Raw genomic sequence first — 21297 nt, forward strand, 5'->3', positions numbered from 1 at the left:
TTATTTTAGCTTAGCATAAATTAAACAGGGAAACAGCCAGCCTGGCACCGTCCAAAGGTAACAAAATCCACCTACTAACAATGTTAAAGCTCACTAATGAACAAGTTCCACTTCTTGACTTGTATAGATTAATCAAAGTATAACATGTTAATTAATGAGCTTGAAATGTGGATTTTGTTTCAGTCAGACAGAGCTAAGCTAGCTGTTTCCTTCTGTTTCCAGTATTTCTGCTAAGCTAACCAAACCAGCTGCTGGCAGTCGCTTCATATTTGACAGTTTTTAGAATATTATCAAGCTTCTCATCTAACTTTCTGCCAGAGAGCAAATAAAAGTATTTACTAAATATCAAACTCTCCCTTAAGTGTGTCGACTCTGTTTCCTTTACAGTGAAGTGAATTACAGAGTGATAAACCTTAGACAGAATAATTCCTACACAAATACTGTTGAAATAATTTACTCAGAATAATCAAGTAGTCAGCTTACAGTGTTTGTATTTGGGACTTTTTATATATGACAACATACATGGAAAAAAAAAACTCCTGTAATATTCTTTTTAAAATGTTACTCCAGTGTACATTTTTGATTTATTGTAATTGTGTTTTTAAAGGAGCGGGAAATGACCATCGCTCACCTTAAAGGAGAACTTTTTGAAGTAAGTCAAAATATTTTATCTTCATTTTTTTTTGCATTGAAAATATGACGTACCATATTATCTGTGTATTTATATTTCTCTAAAACTGATCAGATTGTTGTTTTTTGTAAAAACATGCTAGTCTTTCTATGATACCTGACTGTATGTGTAGTATTTATCCTTTTTCTTAATCGTCCTAAAGGTCCAGGCTGATGAAGAGCGAGCCAACATGTCAGAGCTTCTGCAGGAGCTCCAGGAGGTCAGAAACGATGCAGCTTCCACCAAAGAAGAGCTCAACGGCTTCAGGCAGCACAATGAGAAACTTCAGGAGGACCTCCAAGTCCGTGAAGTTTCCATTTCTAAGCTCAAAGAGGAGCTTCAGGGGGTGAGAAAAAATGTGGACACCACCAAAGAAGAGCTCAACGGCTACAGGCAGCACAATGAGAAACTACAGAACGAACTCCAAGTACGTGAGCTCTCTATTTCTAAACTCAAAGAGGAGCTCCAGGAGGTACGAACAGCCTTGATGAAGACAGCAGATTCTAGTCCCCCATCTCCGTCTCCCTCTCCGTCTCCTCAGCCTGCTTCTTCATCCTCCACCACACAGCCTAAAAGGAAAGGAGGGAAACAACCGGCTGGTAAAGGGAGCAGCGGCAGAGATAAACCATCTCTCTCCAGGAAGAACTCTGCCACCTCGAGCCAGTCCTCCAACAAATCTCACAGCGCTCGGCTAAACAGCAGCTCTGAGCAGCAACACCCGGCTGTAACGCACTCGTTCACGCAGACTGAACCTCTCACAATATCCCACCTCTGTCCGGAAAGCGAGTCCACAACCAAAGACGAGATGGAGGAGGTGATCAGCGAGTTCCAAGAGAAGATTGTACAGATGCAGGAGCTCCACGCAGCAGAGATCCTGGACATGGAGGCTCGGCATATTTCAGAGAGTGAGAGCCTTCGGAGGGACACACAGGCTCTGGAGGACGAGTGTAAGGCCCTGAAGGCTGTCATTGACAAGCTGCGCTCCACAGAGGTGAGGGCAGGAAACTATAGCTGTGTCCCCAAATCCATACTACATACTAAATCTGTTCATATACTGCATACTAATCATTATTGTACAGTTTTAGCAGTTTGCATTCAGAAATATCAACGTATTTTCTCATTTTACAGAATTAGAATCCCGTTTTTTGCCAAGTAGGCTCAAGTAGTTTTCGCATACAAGGAATTTAATACTAATTAAAAATATTTACAATATATCTGAATTAGCTGTGCAGTTCTTGTTTTTTTAGTGCAGAGATGTGCAGACACTAAAGTAATTCAATTAAACTGCTGCATACTAAGGACTCATGAAGTTGTGTTTTGTTATTATTTTAATAAGGAATTAAAAAGATCTGAATCATGTTTTGTTTATTCTAGGCTCCGTCATCAAGACAAGACCGTCCTACATCGCAGTTCAAAGATGGCTACACAAGTGGTAAGAAACAGCTCAATAACACTGAGGAGCTACTTCTTTTTTTGCATTCTTGCTACAAATGTTTGTCTGTTAGTGTTTTCAGTATTACAACATCCCTGAAATTTCCACTGACTATAACTGAAGAAAAATTGACAATGAATAAATGTTTTAGCTCCAGTCTTTGTGTGTTTTTAGGTTTTGCTTGAATAAACAATTTATAGACATAACTTGAGTTCTATAAAAAAAACAGTCCTAAGAGAGTCGTCTGCTCAGCTTTTCTTATTTCTGCCTCACAGCATTTCTTTCCAACACTTGAAATAGTTTGTCACGCTGCTAGTTTTTGTTTCACACATTTCTTTAGAATTGGTAATACTCTGATGCTGCCACGTGAAAGCAGGAGAAACGGTTAAAACAGAATGCTGTTCATCATTTTCAGTATTTTGTTCTCAAGAAAATGTTTGTCCTTTTGCAGACAGCAGCTCAGACTACAGTCAGCGGACCGGATTTGACTTCCCGAGCTTGCAGCAGGAGTTTAGGACGACTCCAGAGGGCGCCAGGAGAGAGGCTGATGATCCGCTGCCCGACCGGATCAAGGTACCACCTTCACTTAAACGTCGTAGAGCTGAATACACTGAATTCTGATTTGAATTATTATGGTGATATAAAAAGTCGCCATAAACAAAAGTACAATATTTTCCTGGTCTTAATGGCGCTGAGACACAGTATTTTTAAATTGTTGTTCTACCTGTGAGAGGTGCCGGGAATCAATGTTATCCGTGAGCTTAAAAGAAATTGTGAATTTCATATATTTGAGGTTCAAGGTTCAATTTATTGGCATTCTGTACATGTTGACACATGAAAAGAACGAAACTTTTGACTCGATAAGTGACAGTGTAACTAAATAACTTAATAAATAAATAAATAAAAGTAGAAAAAAAAGAGAGACAACATAGTTAAAAAACAGAGCAGCACCATAGCAGCAGCGGGACAGCAGTTGATGTGTCATTTTTGTGTAATAGTTTCTTCCAAATCCTTTCTAATTGGGCTATTTTTTGCAAAACTAGAAAAGAGTTATGGTAAACACACAACATTTCTGTGTGTTTTATGTGTGTTTAGACGTTGCTCCGTGAGGTGCACCAGGAGGGCATGCAGGTGCTCTCCCTGTCAGAGCTCCCTCTCACTGGAGGCGAGCCGAGCAGCCAGTTCAACGTCGCAGGCTGGGTGAAGGAAAGAGACGCACTACTGGCGACTGTGGAGTCTCTCAAAGGCCTCATCAGCCAGATGCAGACACACAGAGACACACAGGTACACGAGGAGTCTTCTCAAAACTCTTTGACAGAGTTCTACCTGACAGAAACACGTTTGTCGAGTTTTAATGTGCTCGTGTCTTCGTGTGTCTCTGACTTGCTGCAGGCGCCAGGCGGCGTGGACTGGCGTGGACAGCTGCTGGACGCAGTGCGGCAGGTGTTTATGAGGGAGCGCAGCGTCCTGAAGAGCGCCCTCTACAGCCAGTTGGACCTGCTAGACACCAGCGATGCCATCATCCACCTCAATCAGCTGGAGCGCAGACTGGCTGAACAGGTCAGAAACTACAAGGCAATCTGTAATATGACACTGAATTCGCTCAGATTAGGATTACTCGTAGTGTTTACTGGTGTCTGTCCTCTTCTTGGATTTTCATTTGTGCTAATCAGTAATCAAATGTTGCATTTGTAATCCTGATGTAGGACACACAGCACAGAGAGGCGATGGGTTCGCTCCACACTGCGGACAGGTCCAGTCTCATCTCTGAGATTCACCAGCTCCGAGGTCAGCTGGAGCAGATTCATCAAGGTAAACCCCTTTTATTCTTTTTTTTTGTAATTCTCTTTTTGTTGGTTTATATGAAAAGACAAAAACAAAGTACACAACCAAATGAAAATGAAGACCTTTTAATCATGTTAAAAAGGGAAAATATGTAAAGAAATAAGTTGATAAAAAAAAATAAATAAATGAAAAAAAACCCAAACAAAACAAAAAAATCAAGGTTTATGAATCAAAAGCCACACATGTAGGGTAAAGCCCTTTTGAATAGTCCTTGCAACTAACTCTCACTCTTGTGGTGATGTTCCTCAAACGTTTTTTTGCACACTAGTGTAAGGTGTTTGTTATTTGTGCTCCGAGTGGGAAGAGTCCTAATATTGATGGTTTCTGATTATTGTTGTTCAGGTGCCCACCCTGCTGCGTCTTTGGGTGGTGAACATAGCGTGAGGCAGCAGAGGGAGGGAGGAGGAGCTGATGGAGCAGCGGAGGCCGACAGGCTGCTGGCGGAGGAGCTGAAGAACGAACTGTCTCAGACTAAACTGGAGCTGGAGACGACACTCAAGACTCAGCACAAACACCTCAGAGAACTGGACACACTCAGGTTAGACATGTTTGTTCACATCCAACACACCTGGATACATTAACTACTGGAGTAAAAATACTCAACTAAGACAGACATACTGTAACAGGGGTATCCCAGTGATGGGAGACTTTTTTCTACATTTACAATACAGCTATAGATAGGAAGTATAATGACAGAGAGACAGTAATACATGAAAACAAAGTTACTTGGCCTGAATCACACCAGATTGTTGCAGCTATATGATCTGCACATTATTATCATTCGTTTGCATGGTGTCGCCTTATGGCAATAATAACTATATCAAATTTTCTAAAAGGCAGTAAATTATATTTACATTTTATTGTTCTGTTCTGTTTATTTTCATCTAACAAATAATTGATCACATACATGACCAGGAAACAGTTTTCACTTGCTTTTTTCCATCGTGTGACACTGAGAAGGTCATTATCTCAGGGTTGTACAAAAGTGCACACATACGCTGGTATGCGATCATGCAAAATACAGAAAACAGAAGAAGATATTTCCATAAAAATGTAAAAAATCATATATATTTTTATATGTACTGTACAGTATCTCTTTATGCATACCTGCCTTCATCAACCTACAAAGTGTACATATTAAATACAATGTACATACATAAAAGGCGTATACCCATAAGCATCGTACGAGTATATTCTTTATAGTATAGTAGAAGCTAGAGGGCCTGAAAAGGTGAACGTATCCTGAATATCACAAGAAAAGAAATAAGAGAAAAAAATGGATTAATTTTATGTAACAGATTTTTTAAAACTTTCTTTCTTCATCCTTAAATCATCTGGTTACCCTCAGATTGTCTGACTTGGGTCCCCTTGAGATCCAGGTCTTTAACATATGAGTAAATGTTTGCTACCCATCACAGGCGTTTAATCTGACAGATTAAATGAGAGATTATCATGTCAACAGGGCAGAGGTATCGCAGAAGGCTGCTGAGGTGGACGCACTGAACGACCAGCTGACAGAGGAGAGGAAGAAGAGCAGAGATCTTCAGTGGGCCATGGAGAAGGAAAGGTGTCGAAGTGGGAGAAGCGAGGAGAGTAAACGAGAAGAGCTGGAGGTAAGAGCCTTTAGACAGGTACTTTTTGTATGGAGTTGTATTTTAACCTGAATTTAAGAGCCTAAAATTCATCTTGACCCTATTTTAATTTTTCTCTCAGGACCTGAATCTCACTCTGGAGGAGCAGAAGAGCCGCGTCGCCCAGCTGACACTGACCCTGGAACAGGAGCGCCAGGCCTCCTCTCAGCTCTCCCAGCAGGCCGAACAGGAGCGCCTGAGCCTCCACAGACGCCTCCAGGAGCTCCACGTCCAGCTGGAGACGGAGCGAGCCAAGGCCCTGGAGATGAGCACTGCGCTGGGGAGGGAGCGAGAGCTGCGGACGGGTGTGTCCTCAGACGGCGGTCCCTCCAGTGAGCAGCGGGTCGAGGAGGACAGAAATAAACCAGAGGAGGAAGGGAGTCTGCTGGATAGACTGCAGAGGGAGCTGGATGACAAACACGCACAGGTGAACTCAGTTTGGTCCAAATAGACACAAGATAAAGGACATAAAGTACAAATGTTATTCTACATCGTCAAAATGTCTTTCGTCTGTAGGTCGTGCACCTCCTCGGTCAGGTGGAGGCCCAGAAGCTCGAGGTGGTGCGGAAAGAGGAGGAGCTGACTTTGGGGAGTCAGAGGTCAAGACGGGACCAGGAGGTGCTGCTGGAGGCTCAGGCCCAGCTGGAGAGACTGCAAGCACGAATGTCTGAGACGCAGGAGCAGCTGCAGAGAGAGACGGAGAGGAGGAAAAGTCTAGAAGAGGAGAAGGAGAGACTGGAGGAGACGTTGAACCAGTTAGGAGAGCAGAGAGGAGCGAGGGAGGGGAGCAGACCTCTGCAGGCCGATAGCCACGCTGTGAGTATTAACTACCACTCAATAAATCCTGACTTTGTAGTGTTTAGAGTTTTTGTTCTTCTCTTTTTTTCGTTCGACAGCAGGTAAAGTGTTAAATCTGTGTCATATATCTGTATCTCAACAGCAGGCTGTCTCGCACAGCGAGTCCACCGACCGCACCAAAGACTGGGTGTTCCAGCAGAAGAGTGGAAATGTTCAGTCAGCCACCTCCACCACGTCCCCCCACCTGGACGCCTTTCCAGCAGGTCACACCAGCGGACCACACCACGGTTCGTGGCGCACAGTCGACAAGATTCTGGGCAAACTCCACCTCATTTCCTCCAAAATTCGAGGCATGGCGAACAAGACCACTGGCAGGTAATTAAAGCCACTATAATGGATGTTTCTATAATGAGAATGAAACACATAAAAAGTTTGTCACATTTCTTTATTTATAAGGTGACAATATTTACAGTTTGCTCTGCTGTCTCCAAGTGGCCAAAACATGTTATTGCAGGTTTTGTTCATGATAATGATGTAATGTCTGATTATCAGTGTCTTTATAGCAGTGACACTTTTAAGCTGTAACAGATCCAAAATGTTTTATCGGAAAAAAAAAGGTGTTTTAACACGCCTTTCACATGATCATGTGCTTGTCAGTGTAAACAGGAAGCAGACTGTCAACTCTGCAGTTGGATTCTTAGTTTAAAAGAAAGAAAAACACAGAGATGGTGCAAAATAAGCCCAGAGATTTCTTTGCTTGGGCCGATGTCGAGGTAGAGTTGTTCCATCAATACAATCAATAACAACAATATATTACTTTGATTTACAAATACTCAAGATTTAATTGATTATTTGTTATGCATCTTAACTAGGGGTCGACCAATATTGATTTTTCAGGGCCGATACTGATTACTAGTAGGTAGTGAGACCGATAACATATATTTGGAATCGATATGCATTTACAATAAAAATGTGAAAAAAATAGATAAATAAAAATAAAAATAATTTCTGTCAGTATTTAGACTTTGGAATATAACAAACCCCAACATAATTTATTTAAATACCTTTAACAAATCTTTAATTGTAACTGAAACTTTTGACATCATATACAGCAAATTCCAAGCAACTTTTTTTAAAATAAAGTCAAGTGAAAATTTTAATAAAAAATGAATAAATAAAAAAAAAGCTTTCTGAGGTTTTACAACTAGAACGTGTTAGTGTGGATGTAGCCTTATAAAGCCTTAAAATACTAATTGTCATTTTTTTATGTTGTGTGCAGGCTGACTGCGGAGGTCGACAGTGAAGAGTTATCGTGGGTGCAGTCCAATGTTGACGAGGTCATCACGATGCTACAGCAATCCCCAGGTCTGCCGTCCGTCCCTGAGGTCAGTAACTGTCTTTTAATGGGTTTTTTTAAATTCAGTTTTTTTTTTTGAATTCTTGCCAAAACTTTTTACTTCACCTACTCACGGACAAAGACATTTTACTCTGCTGCTGAGCTCAGCAGTGTTTGTTTTTCTGAATGTCTGAAATATGTGGAGCTCCCTAACATGCGCACACATGGTTTTGACTGCTGTTGTTGATGTTTCCCACAGAGTGTGTCCCTGCTGGCAGGAGGCTCCTCCAGCTCCTCCAACAACCTGACGGAGCGGCTGCTGAGGCAGAACGCAGAGCTGACGGGTTTCGTCAGCCGTCTGACCGAAGAGAAGAACGATCTGAGGAACCACACGCTCCGCTTGGAGGAAGAGCTCCGACGATACCGGCAGGCTGGACTGGGATCAGGCGACAGTGTGAGTACATGAGTAAATTTTACGTCTATTTTACATTTGCTAAAGCTGAAATCTGTCTTATTGCGGACCATAGATGTGGCAACCAAAACTATCTGATAAAACTAGAAGGAAAAGATATGAGAAGTGTGTTGTTCAGCTTTTTTCTTTCTTGTCATTTCATGCAGAAGACTTAATCCTTCTGACTTTTTGGGTTTTAAGCAGGAGGTGTCAGAAAGGTTACCAGACTAGATTTAGTCAGAAGACTAAATCTGATTATATAAATGTCCTCCTACAGTTCAGCAGCAGGAGAGGAGCGTCGAAGACGGATTCGGCAGGTTTGATACTCTCCCAGGAGCGGGAGGCTTGGACCAGAGAGAAGCTCCGCCTGGAGAAAGCTTTACTTCTGGCTCAGGCCCACGTGGCCCGACTCCGAGGGGAGATCAGGACCGACGCCCTGCGAGAGATGAGCGGACCTGAGGCGGACAATGCTGCACTAAAGGTCAGCTTAAAACAGCAAACAAGTCACTTAAACTACGTAGCAGGGTTCCCTCAGATCCTTAAAAAGTCTTAAAGGGATTAAATTAAAGTATCTATAAATAAGGCTTTAATCGGTATTAAAATGTCTTCATATTATGAATCAAGTTTAAAACTAATTGATAATATCGATTTTTTTAAAAATAATTTACTAAATTTAACGTCACAAGCTCAGGATAGAGGAACCAACAAAACAACACCCGTGTATATTTACCACATCCAATCAAATAAAAAATAAACAAGATTTTTTTTAAGGCAAACCAAATGAATACTTTTTTGACAGCATGTTTGTTTTTCACGTGTTCAACAATCTCAAAAGTTTTTTAAAAAAGTCAGCATTTGTATTAGATCATCTAACTTTTAACTTGACCAAAAAAAAATGTTTTCTGTATAGTTAACATTTGGACAAAACATTCCCTAACCCTTTATTGATTTCAGTTCATGTTTGCTTTTTTTCAGGTGTAGTTATTGTAAAATTGGTCTTGAATTTCACTCTGAGTGGCATCAAAAAAGCCTTAAAAAGTCTTAAATTACTTTTCTTAAAACTGCGAGAACCCTGAAGGAGTATTTGTGGCAATTCGTCCAAGCAAGAACGCTCTGTAGTTGTACTATTTCACTCCTTTTCTTTTGCCTACAGAGGATGTACGGGAAGTATTTGAGGTCAGAAAGCTTCCGCAAAGCGCTGATCTACCAGAAGAAATATCTGCTGTTACTGCTGGGCGGCTTCCAGGAGTGTGAGGAAGCCACACTGTCGCTGCTCTCCAGGATGGGCGGTCGTCCGTCGCTCCCCAGCATGGAGTCCTTCAACCAGCGCCGCCGGGGGCTGATGCGCTTCCGCTCTGCCGTCCGAGTCTCTATTGCACTCTCCAGGTACGCAGCCGGAGCTCTGTGTTGGAGAGTTGTTATCAAATTAAAAACTTTCTCATGTTCACAATTAATGTATGTTCAACGGACGATTAGGGCCGTGTTAGAAAAAGAAAAGTTAGATTTCAAGCATGATATCATAATTTTACAAGAATAAAGTCGTAATTTTGATAATAAAATCAGTTTATTATGAGAAAAAGCCGTAATATTACGTGAAAGAAGGCGTAGTTTTATGAGAAAAAAATTGTAATTTTACGAGAATAAACTCGTAAAAAAGTCTGAATTTTTACAAGAATTAAGTCATATTTTTACGAGAAAGGGGATATTACATTACGGAAATAAGCATATCGCCAGCACATTATAAAACAGTCGAGAGTGTGTGTGGCATGGCATGATAGCGGGGACAGTGGCTGCAAAGGAGGCAGCCTGTTCTCTCACCTGTTTTATAGTTAGCTGGCAATATGTTTATTTCTGTAATATAATATTCCCTTTTTCGTAAAAATACGACTTTATTCTAGTAAAATTATGACTTTTTTTCTTGTAAAATAATTACTTTATTCTCGCAGTGTTACAACTTTATTCTGGTAAAATTAAAAGTACGATTTTATTCTCGTTGTAGTATGACTTTTTTCTTAGACTATCACAACTTTATTCTAGAAGTCTCAAAAAAAAATCCTCAATGTGGCCTAAAAAAGCTGTCGTGGTATGTACATTTATTTTATGAAAATAAAACTTGCATTTTTTTTGTTCAGAATGCGTTTCCTAGTGAAGCGATGGCACAAGGCGACGGGGATGAGCTCCACAACGTCCTGCGGCATCAACAAAAATGGAGCAGGACAGATGTTAGGTAACCAAAACACACCGTCGCTTTTAGCTTCTGCATGTCAGAAAGTATCGTTCAGAAATGATGTTCAATAAATGTTTACTCCTCTCCCTCAGGTACAGATGCGAGAGACTCACCGTATCTTCACCCGGGCAGCGTGGAGATGTACAGAGAGAGAGGAAGTGGAGGAGGAGGAGTCTCGAGCGGCAGAGGGAGAAGCGGACGTGAATCCCCCAGATCGGCTGTCTCGTCCACACAACACAGGTGCAGCATCCAGCAGGGCTGCAGCTAATTATTATTGTTGTTATTAACTAGTATGACTATCAACTGCACATCAACTATTTAGAAATAGTCTATAAAATTTAAAAAAAAAGATAATCACGAGATATTAGCCCAGCATAATGTTATGTTAAAGAATAATATTTAAAAAATATTTATGTATTTATAAAAAAAAAAATTTACGGCTATTTTTTGGCATTTTAGCCTTTATTAGATTGGACAGATCAATAGCGTGAAAGGGGGAGAAAGAGGGGACAAGATGCAGCAAAGGGAGAGTCGAGGGGGAGTCAAACCTGAGGCCGCTGCGGCAAAGACGCTGCCTTCATTCATGAGTTGCCTGCTTTCTCCACTCAGCCACCGAACGCCTCATATTTTCTTTATTTTTGAAGAGAATTCTTTAAACTAAAGTCCAACCCAAGCCAGCATTTATATCTGTTTCTTTTGTCATATTGTGTCAACACTGTAACTAAAAAGTTGATATCTGCTGTGTTTGTGCTGTAAAGGTTTCACGTGGCCGGAGACCACGGAGCTCTAACCTGTTCACACCTGCAGAACTACGACCCCGACCGAGCGCTCACCGACTACATCTCCAGACTGGAAGCACTGCAGAGGAGGCTGGGGAGTGTGACATCAGGTAACACATACTAATCATACACAATATATTCTGAATAATAGGATTGGAACTGCCAATTGCCAAAAAAAGCAAAAATGTTTTTTTCAAATAAAAAATTTGAATTTTTTGCTTTCCCACCATCCATAATTAGTTTGCATTTTTCCATCTCTGTGCATTGAAAGCCTAGAAGAGTTTACATTAGCAGCAACTCAGCTATAGAGTTTTTGTTTGCACGCTTTTGGGTTTTTTCACAGAAGAATTTGAAGCTTTTGCAACAAAAAAAAAATGTAATTCTCAAAGCAGCAGCAAAAGGTGAAATGCATCCCTAACTGCGCTGCTGAGCAGATTGCCGGCGCTCCTGTGTTATTTGCATTTCCCCTATTTGCAAAATAACCCCTTTTCAATGCAAATGAACCTTTTTGCAAGAACAGTCCAATACACATAGAACTACAGGCTACACAGTCACACAGAGTTACTGTGAAATTATTAGTGTCCTCAGACAGTTTGTGGTAACTGAAGCATACTGACAGACTGGGATATTAAATCCCAAATATGGTTTCTCTCTGTCACATGAAAGTTTTAAGGGATGTCTCTGAACCTCGTCGGTCACGATCTTTCTTTTTCTCTCTGCTATTGCTCTGCTTACTGTGATCCAGGCGCAAAAGAAACATTCATTCTTTGCCACATGGATAATTGCACTCAGCTGCAAAACTTCATGGCCGTGTTTTTGCTGTAATATCCTCAGCACGGTAATCTTTTGAATCGGACCTTGAGATTTGGCATTTGCAAGTGATTAGTAATTCATGGAGCTGCCAGCAGCTTCAATCCATTTTTAGTGAATCTGCCCGAGTGTTTTGAATATAAGTAGTTTTTTGCCACTTTTCCAGTGTAAACACACTCCATACAAACATTCAAGTGGTTCAAATCAGCAAATCACCATAAGAAGACACCGAAAACTCTGTAGATGTTTTACTGATTTGGTATATCAAGGTCATGCAATGATAGCAGGGCAGCAGGATATGAAGAGGTGAAAAAATCATATTGCAATCATTTTTGAAAGATATTGCAATTGAGATTCCAGTCCCAATTTTAGTTGGAACTGTAATTTTTGCATTTAATTTTGAACAAAAAAAATTAAAAATATATAATGACGTGGGCTTTACTGGGGTCTTTACCCAACAAGCATTTTACCTTACATCTGAAAAATGATTTTAGGGCATGCTTTATTTATAATATATAATATATGTTGTGGCAAATTTTAGCTTAATCCAAATATTTTAGCTCCTGTGATTTGGATATTGCACTTTGTCATATTGCAATTTTGATAATACTTTAATTGTGCAGGAAAGAAAGTTTAAATCACAAAAAAATAAATTAAAAATCACAGGATGTTGTTTGAAATTGTACAACTTTGCGTAAACTATCCCTAAATTATTGAGGTGACTTAAGTTGGGCTTTGGAAATGTTTGCACAAACGTAAACTTTTATCATCTCAATATTTCCAAGTTTTCTGTTTATTTTTTCACATCAACTTTACTAACTTTGATTTTCTCTGCAGGTGCTTCTTCATATGCTCAATTGCACTTTGGCTTGAGAAGATAGACGCCGTCGAGTAACTTTGGCTTGAAGAAACTCAGTTGCCTTTTCTCGTGCTGAGCGTTCTGCTGTTTTCTATCATTCTGGTGTGGACTGTATCTTTCCATGTGGACCAAAACACATTTTTTTATTAGCGTACAACATGTTGTATCCAGGCTTTTTGTCGCCAGCACTTGAAAAACAGCGATGTTTGTAAATGAATCTGCCTCTTTGTTGTGGATGATCTACAATCATGTATATTTGTCTAATGCTAATTTAAGACCTCGTGATTAATTTATATGTTTGCGTTGAATGGGTGGAGCGTTATGTAGAGAGTGTTTGGGTTTATCGTTAAGGAGGCTGCTGCTGGATATTCTACACTACACTGTGTTTTGTTTAGGCCAGACAGACTACAGAGGACATTTGTAGAGAACGTATTTTTGTAAAGCGTAGGAGCTTTGAATTTTCTGGGTATTTTGTCAAAAACTGAAATAAAGAGGACTACATTATTTGAAAGAGATGTGTGTCTTTTTATTTTTTTGTTTATTCACTGACTAGAAAATGATGAAGGTCGCTAACACAGTGTGGGAGCTCAGTTTTAAAAGTTCATTTATTGAAAAAGGGAATTAAACATTAACAGTTTTTTCTAAAGCAAAAATCACAAAAAGGACCAAATTAACCAAAACATGTCATATTGAGCACAATGTTTTCTGTAATAAAGAAGCCATTCACAGAGTTTGATTCAGGTCCTTGTAACCTGCTGTCTCACTAAAGACAATCGGAGCTCACTAACTAAACGAGGGGCAGCTGGAGAGTTCCTGATCAGAGCAGGTCACCTTTCAAAAGCACAACAGTCCATCTCCTCAAATCTGAGAGGATGTGGATTGCAGCATTTGTGGACACGACCCTCTTATTTGTCTTTTAGATTTGTATTTTTACATTTTGAAGACAGCGTGGCGACATCTTAAAGGTATTTACAGAAGTTGCTGATTTGCTCATATTATTACCTCCACAAAAGAAGGTTATATATTTTGGATTTGATGTGTTTGTCAGCAGGATTACAGAAAAACTATCAGCCTAATTTTTTATGAAATTTGGTGGAAGGGTGCAGCATAGGCCAAGGAAGAACCATTAGCAGTGTAAAAAATAATGACTATCCCATGTTGGTCTGTGGACTCCCATTTTGAAGCCTCATTTTTGCCATTGCCATCTTGGTATTAAGTGACCAACTCTGGAGGAAAGGATGGAGTCGTGAAGGAGCGAAGGGGCGGATCTGACACCTCCCAGACAGTCTGTCACTCAAAGCGACCCCGCCCTTAAATATGTGTAACTTTAAGCCTGAATAAAACTGTTAACAGGGGAGTTATGTAAAACTTCATCCCTGCACAGTTGAAATTATCTACAGAGATGAAAACTGTTTTATGTACCAGGCTGTTAGTGTGTTTATTTCTGTCGTAAAGTTGGGCGTTTTAACATGGGGGTCTATGAGGGTCTATGACTGGCTTCTGGAGCCGGCCTCAAGCAGAGAACTGCAGTTTTCAGCACTTCGGCATCAGTTTTATTTTTGAGCTTCGCTGCTTGAGAACAACCCATTAAATGTGGAGTGAATCTGTCTCAATAGGTGGATACACTTATGATTTTCTCCTTTCTTTAACATTACAAGATAAGGCATTTGGGGAAATAAATGTAACAAAACAAAACCAAATGTAAAAGTCAGATTACTTCATGTCACATTCCAAATTAACAGAAGCACGAATCCTCATAAGAAGTCGTGTACATAAAGTCAGAGCTCTCAGGGCGGCTGTGAATACCAAATCAGGGGAGAGTTCATACGGACTCTTCTTGTAAAAAAGGTAAACCTGAGCCCATTTGAACGCAGCATCGTTACTGAGCACTTGGAGAGAACCTTAAAATCTTCATCACCACCTGGTTTATGTGATGAGATTTGTTTTAAATTTGAACTAGAAAGAACTAGAAAATATTTCCAACTTAGAAGACCATAATAATAACAACTATATCGACATAATTTTAACAGTTTTGGAAATATTTCTCTGGACATATGTAGTGGTTTGCGCCTGCAGATTTTGCATATCATAAAGTGCCCTTCTAGTTTCTTTCTCCTGTCTCATGAAGCAAAAATTATGAAGTTCACTGCGCAACTGAATAGAAAATTAAATCCCTCTCCCACCAAAATCTGTTCTCTTCTGAATAAAACATACTGAGGCCACACGCCTTTATGCTCCATTGAGGCACTGTGTTATTGACCGTTGCTATTTTATAAGAATTCACATGGTGAATATCAGCATCTGTGAGGAAGTCAGTGTCTTAGTCACTGTCAAAAGCTAAAACAAAGTTAAGAAATCCATGTGTTACTGTTGACGTTCAGCAAAAAAAAAGGCTGAAAGAAGCACAAAAACTAAACATTTGGACATTCAGTCGTAGCAAAGTGCGTTCATCTAAATGTTCCTAAATTCAAGTCCCAGGAAGTTTCAGCTTCACTGCACACACTCAGGATGTTCGTCTCCTCTATCGTCTCTCCTCTCACTGTTTCCTCCTCTTGTATCTGATGACGGGGTTGTGAGGTGTGTGAATCATTGTTGTGTAGTTAATTGTGGGGAAATATCCGTCCACCAGGTCGAAGTCGTACATGCGCAGTAAAGTGGACCAGATGGTTTTGATCTGGACGTAAGCGAAGTTCTCCCCGATGCAGCGATGGCGGCCTGAAGAGCGGACGACAGAGGTACAGGTTTGTTTTTTGTTTTTTATAAGTAATGCAAGCATTTTTATAATTTATAATTTTATAAATATAATTTTAAGTTAATTTTGTCTGCTCAGTTTTAAAGCTAAGACAATTTGAAAAAGAATTTTCATTGATTTTTTTGAAAAAATATTTTTATTTTTTTCACCTATGGTCAGTAAGTCAATCACTAAATAAAATAATTATGATAATAATAATTAAAAAATACACAAATACACCTAAAAAAAAATGTTGATGTATATACGTATTTAACCACGTTTATCACTTTAATTATGAACAAACAGAATGATGAGTGAAATACTTCAGGGAGACTGTTGTATTTTTAACAATGAACAGAAATATCAGCTTTCCATTTAAATAACCAGCAAACGTAATTCTTCTGGACAAATACACAGAAAAAAGAAAAAGCAGTTTTGGTATTGAGTTAACAAATCTTTTTTTATCAGCTTTGAGGCAAAAATAGAACCAGCTTCTTTCATACAGGAGACTGTTATTAAAAGTGACTGATTTTTCTTACCGGCTCCAAACGGCACGTAGGCAAACTTCTCTCCTGCGGCGGGGTTGTCGTTGAGGTAGCGGTCAGGGTTGAACTCCATCCTCTCGGCCCAGGTGTCGCGCAGACGGTGGTTGACAGTCGGAGAGACGCAGACCTGGTGGCCCACAGGGATGGTGTATCCTGCTGCAGTCTGAGAGAATAAAGCAGAGAAAACACAGTTTCTACATTTTGCTGAGCGACGAAAACTTTTTCTTTGCCGAACACTTAAAGAAGCATCAAAAGGACCAGACAGGCGACTTAGACTTACCTGAGGGGAGCGAGCCATCCTCATCATGGTCATGATGGGCGGGCGGAGACGCAGGGTTTCCTTCAAACAGCGCTCCAACAAGCTGAGATCTTTCAGCTGAGGACGACAGGACAATGTTAGGACTAACTCTGTCTTTATTACTCTGGAGGACAGCCCAGAGGAGCCAAGACTCACAAACAGTAGAAAATATTTAAAGCATATCTGAAATCCTCAGAAGTCTTGACTCAGTGTCAGAGTCAGAGGTTAGTGTGTTTTGATTAATGCTGCACAGTATAGTTTTTTTTTTTTTAAATCGTCATCATGATATCAACGTGTGCGACAAACAAATCACCAAAGACGGCTTTTGAGTTTTTTTAAGGTGAGAGAGCATCATTAGAAAACTGTAGTTCGTGTTCACTTCAAAGTTTAATTTGCTTTTCAAAGAATGTCTGAAATGTTTTTTTTGTTTGTTTTTTTAATGCAACAAGCAATTTGTTCTATTTTTAGCAGTATACTGAAAGCAGCAGAAATCTGAGCAAACTTAAATGCAAAAATCTGTGAGTTTTGGTGTTTTTTCTTTCGGGAAGTTTGTTTCGTATGTGCGCTTATTATATCGATTACAATCAGCGTAACTGCAGCAGCCTGGAAACTGTATAATGAGTTAAATGTTTGTTATTGCAAACACTGAGAGTGTAATCATGAAGGAAATCACAGTTTTTAAATGTTGTGATGATTACTGCTAAAATGTGTATATCAGCACTGCCTCCAGTCTTACCTGATCAAAGCTGAGAGGTGGCAGCTCTTCTCCGCACACAGCCCTCTGCTCGGCGTAGCAGCGCTCCTGCAGAGCTTTGTCTCGGGCCAGGAAGAAACCGAGCCAGGCGCTGGTGGTGGAGGACGTGTGCTGACCCGCCAGCAGGAGACCAATCAGCATCCCCGCGATCTCGTTATCGTTCAGGGGTCGTCCGTCTCTGAAGGGGGAAACAGGGTCATGTTTAGAACTGATGAGGGCATTAAAGGAGAATAAAGATAATTTAATTGAGAGCTTTTTACAGACACATTTCTTCGATGGTAATTTTAGTGATGGACTCTTTAATGCTCGGATATTCCAGCTCTGACAATAACAACTGTGTCCTTACAGGTCTGATGCGTCGTCACAATGTAATGTGGTTTACCAGGTCAGGAAAAACTGATCCTGTGGTCCTCAGTAACCTCTTACTTATAGAATTAAATAAGGAATAAAGTTTAATATCACTGCTGTCATATCTGGCTTTTAGTGTTTTCTAATGACAACACTTTGATTTGAGTTTGTTAGTTGCATTATGGATCACAAGAACCTATAAAATTTGACAAACGTCTACCACCCTGCATCTTACAAAAAAAATCCAGCAGCATGAGCTTGAGTTTAACATTATTTTGTCCTCTCGGACACCGAGGCTCTCTTACTTGTACGTGGCATCGATGAGGGTCTGCAGGATGTCGTCCACTTTCTCTCCAGATTGTCTGCGTTTCTGAATCACCTTGAAGAAGATGTTCTTGATCTCTTTGTGAGCTCTGTCCCTTTTCCTAGCATAGAAAAGTGATTTTGACTCATATTAGTTAAAAGTTTATACATTTTCATTTAAGGTACAGGAGGCACCGTAAAATGTGCCTTGGTTAGTATCTGTTTTATGTATGAATGTATTTTTACTTATTTTATTATAATTGCTATCGCTCAAGTGTCTTTCCTTCTACAGATGTGTGTGTCCTCCAGAGGTCATACCTGAAGCTGGGCAGCGGCAGCCAGCCGGGCAGGAGCCAGGCAGCGTGACTGAATCCTCCGTCCAGGTCTGCGTACAGCTGGGCCACTCGCTCATTCAGCATGCCGCGGATCTCTTGGCCATGAAGGCAGCTGCTGGCCGTCAGGATGATCAGCTCAGACAGAGCCTCAAACAGGTCTGAAACCAGCCGAAAGTTCATTTAGCAGGAAACAGAAATAGCAACAATCAAAAAGGGTCGAATGAACAAACAGTATATGTCCTCACAGACCTGACAGTCCTTGTACATATTTATTTCTATTTATTTTTTAGTTGTTTATAAGTGAATTTATAGTGATGGAAGATGTCTGTTAATGGCAAAAATGACACTAAAAAAGTGATAGTAATCAGTTACGACTGAATATTTTTGTGAGGTTAATTATTATAATTGTGTCATTTTTCAATTAATATGAGGCTGCACGTCACAGTAAAATGATGAAAACTAGAGCCATGTAAATGACTTTATATACTGCACAAAACTTTGGGTTAAAAGTTTGATTAAAAGTGAAATCTGTCACTTTCTAATACTCATGATTAAATATAGTTATTTGTGCAGTATCTTACTTTTCTCCCCGCTGTCTCCCCATCTCTGAAAATACTCTATGGTCTCCGCTTCAATGACTTTCACGTGTTCCTTAAAACGAGCAATGTTCAGTCCGGTCTTCAGCATTTTCTTTTGTTCCAGAAAGATCTGCAACATATGAAAGAGAGCATGTATTACACCTGCAGTATACAGTGATACCTGCTGCAGTATTTATTAACTTGCTTGTATCTTTTCTCTCTTTCACTGATTTGACTCTTTTTTTCTAAGATTTGTGACGTCGCAGTGAAGGTGGACTCACGGGGTTCGGTACATCATAGGCCACTCCTTTGCCAAACACCGGGGTGGTCAGTCTGGAGTAGACGTCCTCGGCGTTCAGGTCCTCGTTTTTGCTGTTGAACATCAGTGTTGCAGCTTCGCTGCCCAGCAGGTAGGTGAACGTGCTCCCCACCATGGTGAAACTGAACACGGGGCCGTACTGTGGCGGACAGCAGAGACACAGGGGTTAAAAAAGAGCCGGTGAGTCGGGATTAAATAAATCTGACGGGTTGCACAACAATTAACCTAATTCCTCCGCTAATGTTTGCTTTTTGTTTGTAAATTACTGGATAATGGAGCTGCAATCATTAATCCGTGAGCTGTCAACTATTAAAATCTTTGCCAACTAATTTGTACTTTATAAGAATTTTTTTTTAACCATTTGCTGAAATTTTATAGACCAAACGACTTATCGATTAATCAAGAAAATAGTCAACAGATTTATCGAAAATGAAAATAATGGTGTGTTGAAACCCTTTTGGAAAATTTCTCATTTTCTGGCTTTTAAAACTTAATCAAATTAATATTAATTTTGTGTTCTTTGTTGGTCATAAACCATGTGCAAACCTGTGTTACACGTAGACATTGTGACATTTTTAGGCTTCGAGTTGAAAAAAGTTGAACAAGGTGGAAAGGTCAGGTGTGTACGTGTGCAAATCACTTTGCGTGAGAGATTAAATAAGAAATCTTTTTTTTTCTTTGCACAGGTGCAAACCGCAACATAGGACTGCAACTAACATACATTTTCTATTACCAATTAACTTTTTTATTTTTTTCTTCATAAGCTGATGAGTCATTTGTCTATATGAATGGTGGAAAAAATGGTTACAGCATAGAATCCCATTTTTTGTGTAGAATAACAAAATGAATTGCTTTTTCAATTTACTTGATTCAGAATGCTGCATTTAAAATTATAGAAATTAGAACCTTTATCTTTATGCATCTCTTAATAGATAAAACAGCAGTTTTCCTTTGGAGGCATAATTTACAATTGCAATACTTATTTTTATCACGATTTTTTTTAAAATCGCAATAATATTGCATCGTTGGGCACCACAAGTCTATATATTATTTAAAACATATAATTTCCTCAAGTCCATTTTGAAATATTCAAATATCTTGTTCGTCTCACCAACAGTCCAGAACCTAAAGATATTTAGTATTATTACAGAAAAACAGCTAATATTCTCATTTTAAAAGCTGGAACAGTGACTTTTTTATCCCATCAAAACAGTTGCAGGTGAATAAACACACAATAATCAAAGTTTTAGTCCTACTTTAACACTTACTTTTTCATAAGCATTTTCAAGAAATTCAATGGGGCTTTTCCCAAATGCAATGGCATGACCCAGGAAGGGGATGCTGGAGGGAATGAAAGGTGGATATTTCTGCAAAAACAAACAAGATAACAGTGAATATAAACACACTTAAAGAGCATTCAACAGCAATATTTGGCATTGAATTTTGTGTGTGTATAACTCACCAGATCTTTGTCGGGGGACTGTTTGAGCAGCAGTTTGGAGATGTATCCCAGAGTGAGGGTGATGACAGAAGCAGCCAGCACCACGGAGGTCAGGTTCTCGTTCATTTTCCCAAAAGTGTCCCCGAGCAGTCTGGTGCTCATTTGATACAGGTGAACAGACATTTTCAACCCCCTCCGCGAGATCCAAACACCAACAAATACCTGGAAGAAATTCGCTTTGTGATAGTGAAGATAAATGTCCACTTATCCACAGTTTCCAGAGCTGATAAGTGTCCACTTCATCTGATGCGCACTTCGGGACACTGTTGGTAATATCTCCCCAACGTCTCTACCTGTCAACGCTCGTCCTGCCCCCGCCTGACCAGCGGAGGCTTCCTATTGGCTGCTGACCGCGTGTCTGTCAAGCTCCCGCCGCTGTGATTGGCTGCCGGTACCTGAACCGATGTCTGGCTATATGATGTCACCCCAGCAGGGCGAACACATCGATTGTAGAGACTTTTGATGCAAATTTGATATAATAATCATTTTTCTTGGCTTTAAATCTTTTGGTTTCCCATAAAATACCTCACTGCATGGAGGTAAAAAGTTTAACTAAATTTCGGCGTCGTAGACAGTTAGCGAATTATAATATGCATCGAGTCATTTATAATTTAGTGGGGATACTTACTGGCAGTTTGCAGCACACTGGCAGTGTCTTTAGCTTATTAATAAGCACGGAGTAAGCCTTCAATAATATTACCATTTTGCAGTGTCTAACTAGAAAAGAAAAAGTGACAGTTTTTCTCA

The 21297-nt window shown here is 40.0% G+C and overlaps 2 protein-coding genes across 8 annotated transcripts in view; one reads left to right on the forward strand and one right to left on the reverse strand.

The window, feature by feature from the left end:
* Window positions 1–13349, forward strand: part of akap9 (A-kinase anchoring protein 9) — an 86668-nt gene extending 73319 nt beyond the window's left edge. For 6 of the 7 annotated variants that reach the window (XM_042506209.2, XM_088090070.1, XM_088090067.1 and 3 more), the window contains 20 exons: window positions 608–652; window positions 834–1661; window positions 2045–2102; window positions 2554–2675; window positions 3198–3386; window positions 3495–3662; window positions 3809–3914; window positions 4290–4485; window positions 5410–5560; window positions 5661–6005; window positions 6095–6394; window positions 6519–6751; window positions 7656–7761; window positions 7972–8166; window positions 8441–8644; window positions 9317–9549; window positions 10296–10390; window positions 10483–10630; window positions 11149–11279; window positions 12817–13349. In XM_042506209.2, the coding sequence (XP_042362143.2) occupies window positions 608–652; window positions 834–1661; window positions 2045–2102; window positions 2554–2675; window positions 3198–3386; window positions 3495–3662; window positions 3809–3914; window positions 4290–4485; window positions 5410–5560; window positions 5661–6005; window positions 6095–6394; window positions 6519–6751; window positions 7656–7761; window positions 7972–8166; window positions 8441–8644; window positions 9317–9549; window positions 10296–10390; window positions 10483–10630; window positions 11149–11279; window positions 12817–12860 (3897 nt within the window). In that variant the 3' untranslated portion in view covers window positions 12861–13349. The remainder of the gene's footprint in view (window positions 1–607; window positions 653–833; window positions 1662–2044; window positions 2103–2553; window positions 2676–3197; window positions 3387–3494; window positions 3663–3808; window positions 3915–4289; window positions 4486–5409; window positions 5561–5660; window positions 6006–6094; window positions 6395–6518; window positions 6752–7655; window positions 7762–7971; window positions 8167–8440; window positions 8645–9316; window positions 9550–10295; window positions 10391–10482; window positions 10631–11148; window positions 11280–12816) is intronic. The other variant, XM_088090065.1, reaches the window with a different exon arrangement.
* A 76-nt stretch (window positions 13350–13425) lies between these two features.
* cyp51a1 (cytochrome P450 family 51 subfamily A member 1) lies at window positions 13426–20847 on the reverse strand. Its single transcript, XM_042506208.2, has 10 exons — window positions 20512–20847; window positions 20318–20416; window positions 19012–19188; window positions 18734–18860; window positions 18136–18310; window positions 17820–17939; window positions 17149–17344; window positions 16395–16490; window positions 16109–16277; window positions 13426–15553 (listed from the first exon to the last, which is right to left on the reverse strand). The coding sequence occupies exons 1-10, from the start codon at window positions 20671–20673 to the stop codon at window positions 15375–15377; spliced, it is 1500 nt and encodes a 499-aa protein (XP_042362142.1). The 5' UTR covers window positions 20674–20847; the 3' UTR covers window positions 13426–15374.
* Window positions 20848–21297: the final 450 nt, after the last annotated feature.

Source organism: Plectropomus leopardus, chromosome 17 (genome assembly GCF_026936395.1).
Source record: "Plectropomus leopardus strain MGB_pleo_1.0 chromosome 17, ASM2693639v1, whole genome shotgun sequence".
NCBI lineage: Eukaryota > Metazoa > Chordata > Actinopteri > Perciformes > Serranidae > Plectropomus > Plectropomus leopardus.

What these genes read in the sequence shown, in the direction of transcription:
- cyp51a1 (XM_042506208.2), bottom strand. Translation starts at nt 20,673, where the DNA reads ATGTCTGTTCACCTGTATCAAATGAGCACCAGACTGCTCGGGGACACT. An exon ending in CTCATCGATGCCACGTACAA is followed by an intron (nt 17,345 to 17,819) that starts GTAAGAGAGCCT and finishes TTCCCCCTTCAG; the next exon opens with AGACGGACGACCCCTGAACG. An exon ending in CACCTCTCAGCTTTGATCAG is followed by an intron (nt 16,491 to 17,148) that starts GTAAGACTGGAG and finishes TGTCGTCCTCAG; the next exon opens with CTGAAAGATCTCAGCTTGTT.